The sequence below is a fragment of the Typha latifolia genome, chromosome 14 (genome assembly GCF_019914945.1).
Source record: "Typha latifolia isolate L0001 chromosome 14, TyphaL0001v2, whole genome shotgun sequence".
In the NCBI taxonomy this organism is placed as follows: domain Eukaryota; kingdom Viridiplantae; phylum Streptophyta; class Magnoliopsida; order Poales; family Typhaceae; genus Typha; species Typha latifolia.
Window position 1 is genome coordinate 1 of NC_133099.1, and position 7,331 is coordinate 7,331.

A 7,331-nucleotide genomic window follows, 5' to 3' on the forward strand; every position below is an offset into this window, starting at 1 on the left:
ATGCATTTATTTTTTGAATAATAAAGCGTAATACTCTTTCACTCCCTATTTCATCGAATGAAAAATGTGCATAAAGAAGTCTATTTGGGTCTAAATTATAATCCCTATTATACCTCATTTTTTTTTTTTAAAAGTTAATTTTAGAATAGATAAATTTTTTTATTATTTTCAAAATAAAATCTTTATTAGGTTACGGTGTAAATAAGTCAAGCTTGAGCGAGCCAGGCCCAGCTCAGCTTGGCTCGAGAAGTCGAAAAATCTAGTTCGGCTCAAGCTCAATCGAGCTGGAAGCTCAGCTCGACTCCAGCTCAATGATGCTTGAGCTCGGCTCGATCTAAAATCTTAGTATTATATTTAACTAATCCATACAATGATACTTATAAAGACTTATTTATATTACCCAATTTTCGATTTGGGACTAAACATCTAAGAGTCTCTATGAAAAAAAAATAGAGAATAAATGGTATAAAGGAGGATTTGCATTTTGGTTAATAAGAATTGCTTTAACCAACTATGCTATATGTCATTTATACTTTTATTTTGGTTTATATATATATATATATAATATTATCTCACATATTATATTTCGAGCCTATTCGGGCTCAAAAATTCAGCTCGACTTAGCTCATTTAGAGCTCGAGTCAGCTCACGAGCCTCGCAAGCTAGGGAGCTTTTTTGACAGCCCTATTGTGACACCCACATTCTAAACACGTGCATAGCATGAGCCCACACGGCACGTGCATAACACCTGACCATTCAGTTTGTTACTGACAATCAAATAAACCTGTAGCAACATCATAATTTTATCCACAATATCTAAACTAAGAATAACTCAAGTCTAACTGTCAACACATACAGATAACCCTACTTGAGCCCTACACAGGCCACAACACATCATCAAGAGCTTTAGGGTTTAGGTGACTTTGTACTTGTATAATTATGTATATACCTCTGTTGTGTATATGTAGTTGTGAAATTATACATAATTATACAAGTACAAAATGGGCTAAAGCATTAAATTTGACCTCGTACTTTGCCACCGTCATAGGACTCTAACGTAAATGCAGAAATTCTTCTTCCATCTTTTCTTTCCTCCAAGACGAAAAATGCTTTTGATCAAAGGCATCCAGAAATAACTCCCAAGTGATGACAGCGTCCCCTATCCTTGATTTTATTAGTCTTTCTGTAGCTTTCCACCATTGTTCTGCCTCACCTTTGAGCATAAAGGCAGCAAAGGCTACCTTCGGCAGAGAGTAAATCACGTACTGGATAATATGGATCAGAAAGTGTATCATATCATGAATAAGTAAATGAATGTGTCCTTAATACTACATAAATAAAATATAGATAACATGTCATGTCATAAATGATAAAAATACATAATCCTCGACAATGAATAAATAGATCACCACGTCATATGATCATCATAACTCTCTCTCTCAAATATGACACATGATGCATGCCGACCATGACAATGCTATGATATCAAATATAATTATATATGATGTATATTGACCACTCAATAATCAGGTATGTCAGATAATAATGAAATCATATGCATTTCTTAACATCACAATCATCACCGACATCTCGGTATAATATTATCATACTAGACCACTGTGCACAGTCAACACCCGGTACCCGGTCTCAACATCATGCCCGAAGGATCCGAGCATACTCTGCCATCGGCAAGGAGTATCTCAAATATAACCATACTCTGCCATCCGCTAAGGGTATCGACCTCCATCTAGACCGGGCACCCCACATAGTTGATAGAAACCTCGTGAGGATAACTCGCCACATATGCCCTGGCGAACGGCATGTGTCTGATTGTCTATGCGCACAAACTCAACTGACCTCGGACATGGGCCACGAGATATCGCATATCAGCGGATTATACTAATTGGGTGTCCCTGCTTGGTTAGCATAATCTATTGTTTCGCTTAGAGCCTCTACGGACGCCTCATGTGGATCTAGCTTTCAACAGCGTCAAAGTTATGTTGGCATTAGCATTTTCTTTCGGCATAACCGGAATTGACGAATCCCTTCCTTGAGCCGAGGAAGGTCTTCTGCTTGCCCTATTCTCAAAATCGAGATATTTTACATGTCCATTTTCCTTACTTTCGATTTATAATATTGTGATGTTCGAGATCACCCTTCGGGATTTGGAACGATCATATGTGATGAAAGCCTTTCTAAGTTCTTATGTGGATTACTTAAGTGCTGGCCTTAGCGGCCATTCACCGTTGCTAACCTACTTTGTTCATAAAGCACTCTAGCTTCGAAGCTGGAGTTTGCAACTTCAAAACTATAGGGCGCGCGCCCTCCAGCGAGAGAAGGTTGGGCCATGGGGGAGGGGTGCGGCCGCTGGTGGCCACTCAGCGGCCGGCCTCTCGCCGACGGCTCAACCCCCGGTGGTCCGAGAGAAAGCCGACAAAGAGAGGTAGGGAGAGAGAGAGAGAGAGAGAGAGAGAGAGAGAGAGAGAGAGAGAGAGAGAGAGAGAGAGAGAGAATGAGAGAGAGAATGAGAAGGAGGAAAGCTCACCGGCGTTCGTAGAGGTGGCAGCGGGTAGAGTGAGAGAGAAGGGGTGTTTGAGAGAGAAAGAGAGAGAAAGAGAGGGGGATGAAAATGAATCGAGAGAGAGAGAAGAAAGAGAGAGAGAGAGAGAGAGAGAGAGAGCGGTGGGGAGGGGCTGCGGCGGGCGGCGGCGGCGGCGGCGAGGGCCCGCGCCCGCGCCCGGCCGGCTCGGCCAAGTTGGCCGGGCCGGCGATTGGGGCGTGTGGCGCCCATCCCTACTGCCACTGCATGGCACGTGCTGTCGTGCCATGCAGTGAAGTTTTTTTTTTTTTGGCTTGGGTTATTACACCTATATTTTAGAATAAGAATATAATTATTATTTTTGATATGATATAAAGTAAAAAAATAGAAATAATTTGTTTTATTTTTTATAAAATTATCACGAATATCATTTGATTTGATATAAAGTAAATTTATGAGATATATATTAAAGGTAAATTAGTAATTGAGTTAGTGTATGATATAAGATATTATTTTGATGAATAATATTTATATTCTAGAATGTGATTATTAAGATATTTAGCTATTATTTCAGAATAAAGAGTTATATTATGGAATAATTTGGGTTATAAGAATTAGCTATTTGATATTGAACTTTTCATTATTTGCAAGCAGAACTTGCCAAGTTGGGTCATTTATTAAAATTTTAATCTGATTGTTATAATCGCTCTAAACCCCTCTACCCTAAACCCCTAAACCCCTAAACCATAAACCATAAACTTTGTACCCTAAAACTCTATACCCTATGCCCTGAATCCCTATACCCTATACCCTAAACCCCAAACCCCAAGACACTAAACCTTGAACCCTAAACTCTAAATCTAGAGTTGTAATATATCACTTAGCGGCTCAAAGTCAACTATGAGATCCCTGACCTCGTGATATGCTCCCTATTGCTTACATAGAAGTCACTAGTACTTTAGTTATAAGTGTATTCAATTCTACGTACAGATTGCTCAAACAGACTCTCTTTTTGTAGAGGGATAATTAGATAACCTTTCTAACTCCTTGGTTTGCCTTGTAAGGCATTTTGTACATTTAATAGGACCTTTGAACTAAAACCTTATTCTGATTTTAGAATTATTAATTAGAGTGGTACGTACATTTCAGTTAATATTACATTTTTAGTCGTAAGACTAAAAAAGAATGTTTCTACTCCCAATGGCCGAAATTGATGTACCTTTAGAGATCAAGAGAACTTATTCTGCTGACCAATTGCATTTGGGACTAATTTCTAAACCTACCATTTTCTGTCAGTTACTAATTTTGCAGACTGCATTGTCCAGCGAATTAGAAGTTATGAATGTAGACTCACTAATTGAGCTATGAAATAAAAGCTATGCTATCTTTGAGTTCCATAATTTCTGGTACTTTAGAGACCCCTTGACTAACATCATAAGAAATAATCTCTTTTCTGCGTTTGAATATCTCCATTTTGTTCGTACTACTGCCCTTATTCTCTCTCTTTCCAGAGAAAAAAAAAAAAGGAGCTCTGTCATTCAACTTGATATTTTAATTCATTCTTCGCAAACCGTGAAGAAAAATAAAAATAAATATGTACACATTACGAAACGGCTTTGGCATCCCTGGAGTTAGCTTCTCGATGAATTTAGAATTTGTCGTTCAATATTTGGTGGATCAATGTAAGGTGAGAGCAAGATATAATCTGAGTTGCATCTTGACTGGGACCAACTTGAGAGTTGAGAGTATAGATTAAGGGAAGGGTTCGCCGATTGAGAAAGAAAAGCTGAATACGTGAGGAGGCCGCACATGTCACGTGGCGGCCCCGGAAAGCGTGGATCGGAATCCGCCTCGCTCATTTCTTTTTGGGCCTTGGCCTTTAGCAAATGACTGAATGAGAAAGCATGCTTCAAGTCGCAGATTCTCCCTTTAATATAATATCCAAAGATATATAATCTGTAAAATAGATGAGCTTAAAATATTTAGGCCATCTATTTCCACAGAAAATTAGATAAAATAATTCATTATATCATCTCGAATCACTATTCAAAAATAGGAACATCACAAGACCTTTCTGATGAAAATATTCTATGGGCCTCTCAAGCACTGCAAGAATTTTTTCATCCGTCTCTTTCACATGTTAAAACAAGTCATTCTACATTATACCTATAAGTTTGTTACAAAGCTAACACTGAATTGTCAGAAGTCAATTCAGTATGAAAAACAGCTCCAAAAGAAAATATTTTCTCTTTTACGTTTCTTTTTTCCATATTTACTCTTTTATAAATGTGCAAAGATTTGTAAAAGAAGAGGAAATGACTGGGTACATTATATTTGTCGATTCCCTACTTTTCTTTTGTGGCTTAGCTATTATTTTTATACATCTGTCAGCCAATGGAGAAATGAAGATAAATATTGCCTAAATCAACCATTTCTTATGGGCTATTTGGCCTTCCTTTTTTCTCTCTTTTCTTCTCTTCGTTAGGTTTATAACACATAGTACAAAGCGTTATAATATTTTCATTATTATTCCATAGCACGTATAAAGTACATCTATATTTAATTTGGGAAATCAAGAGACAATAGAGTAAGAAAGACGGAAGATTTTTCTGAGCAGCTGCTTCACATACAGTACGTGTGGTTCGCTAGTATTGGGCCACGTCCTCGTGAACTACATAGGCAGGGTGGTGGAAGCAGCATGAGGCGCAAGTAGGTGAGAGGAAGGAGGGCGTGCGATAACGATCCTCCCCCCCGATCATGGGCATGGCCACGCCTTTCTTGACAGGGCTCACGTAGCCTGGGCGGTATGTCTGACCTAGGATTCCTTCCACGTGACTCGTCAGATTGGCAAACTTGAACTGAGTCTCTAGGTGAGCGAAGGCATCTCCTGCTGGGATGTGGTAGCCATGTGCGCGGTCATCCTCTTCCGTGATGGGAACCACCTTCAAGTTCATCTCCACTAGCCCTGACACGGTCACTCTCGCGCTATTGGTCAGGCCAGTCCTCTCCACCACCACCTCCCTTGGCAGTACAAGTTGGTCCTCCTCTCCCTCGCTCGAGGTTCGCCATTCTGCCTCGCCATCTGTGGGGATGATAACCTCCTTACCGTCCCAACGGATTACGAGGGCGTCGAAGCTATCATCCCAATTGGCCACCCTCTTGGCAGCGATGACCAAGGTGTGGGACTCGAACATAAGGGCCAGTGCTTGCACCCAAGTGAAGTCTCGAGTCCTGCCCTCTGGCTTGATTCCGATGAAGTGAACGTTGATCTGGAACTGATCGTCGGAGACCAGTGCGAAATCACCTCCCTTGGCCCCATGGAAGTAGAACATCACGCCGTCGCCCCCGACAAACCGCGGATCGTAACAGACTGATCCGTAACCGTTGCAGTTGGGAATGCGATCTGCCAATGAAGAACGAAATTATGAGCGAGGAATTCTCTCTCTCTCTCTCTCTCTCTCTCTCTCTCTCTCTCTCTCTCTCTCTCTCTCTCTCTCTCTCTCTCTCTCTCTCTCTCTCTCTCTATCTATCTATCTATCTATCTATCTCTTCTGTATATTTGGTTATAGTTAATATGGATCGGATCAATTGAACAAGTTCTTTTCTTTCTCAACTAAAAAGTGCATATATAGTATATACGTGACTATGACTAAAATCTAGCCAAATTGACTTGTTACAAACTAATAGATATATATAAAGGGAAGGAATTTAACGAAAAGTCGAAAGATATATGTTTTATGAGGCAGAGGAAATCTTACTCTTGCATGTTGTCTCGCACTGGCTGCTGCAGTCAGCGAAGCAGGCCTTGACGGAGCTGCCAATCTCGGGTTTCCGCTGGGTACACTGCCTGGGACACTGTATAATCTTGTATCTGCAGCGTCCTCGGGCCAGACAGAAGAAGCGTTCCTGTTGGGTCCTAGGATTCGGGTCCAGCACCAGGTAATTCGTTGATGCCGGGTCCAGCCACCCCTTCTTCTTTGATGCCGCTGATACGCTTCCCATCGTCGAAACCGCCAACAGCAACACCAGGCTAGAGAGCCAAACGGAGGACACTCTCCTCCCTGTACCCTCCATGCTATCTATTAATCTTAATCCTCCTCCTCTCTTTCCCAGCTACCAGCGTGCTAAAGTAAATATGCAAGCTTGGTATATATGCTCTCCCTCTTCGATCTATTTATATGTTAGGATAAATCTGGAGCAAGAATACAGCTCAGCGACTCAAAGTCAACTGCGGGATCCCTGACCTCGTGCTCTGCTCCCATTTGCTTGCACAGAACCCGCTGGTACTTCTGTTGAGGTCCATTCAGGTCTACGTATAGACAGCTCGAACAGACTTAATTTCTCTTTTCGTAGAGGGATAACCAGATGCCCTTTCTAACTCCTTTGCCTGCATTCTAAGACGTTTTGTACATTTAACAGGACTTTTGAACCCAAACCTTATTCTGATTTTGTAACTGTTAATTAGAGTGGTACGTACATTTCCAAACTTATTAAGTTCTCTTCTTTCTTGTACGCAAGTATCCTGTGACTGTGAATTAATTGTACATTTTAAGTCGTAATACTAAAAAAATTGGTTCTACTCCCGATGGCCAATATTGAAGTACCTTTAGAGATCAAAAGAACTTATTCTGCAGACCAATTTCATTAGTGACTAATTTCTAAACCTACCATTTTCTATCAGTTACTAATTTCGCAGACTGCATTGTTCAATAAATTAACGAAGTTATACATGTAGACTCACTAATTGAACTATAAAATAAAAGGTATGCTATCTTTGAGATACATAATTTAT

At 40.4% G+C, this 7,331-nt stretch overlaps 1 protein-coding gene across 1 annotated transcript; it reads right to left on the minus strand.

Moving 5' to 3' along the window:
* Positions 1-5,043: 5,043 nt before the first annotated feature.
* LOC140801082 (uncharacterized) lies at positions 5,044-6,697 on the minus strand. Its single transcript, XM_073156084.1, has 2 exons — positions 6,298-6,697; positions 5,044-5,942 (listed from the first exon to the last, which is right to left on the minus strand). Exons 1-2 carry the CDS (start codon positions 6,611-6,613, stop codon positions 5,185-5,187), a joined length of 1,074 nt encoding a protein of 357 aa, XP_073012185.1. The 5' UTR covers positions 6,614-6,697; the 3' UTR covers positions 5,044-5,184.
* Positions 6,698-7,331: the final 634 nt, after the last annotated feature.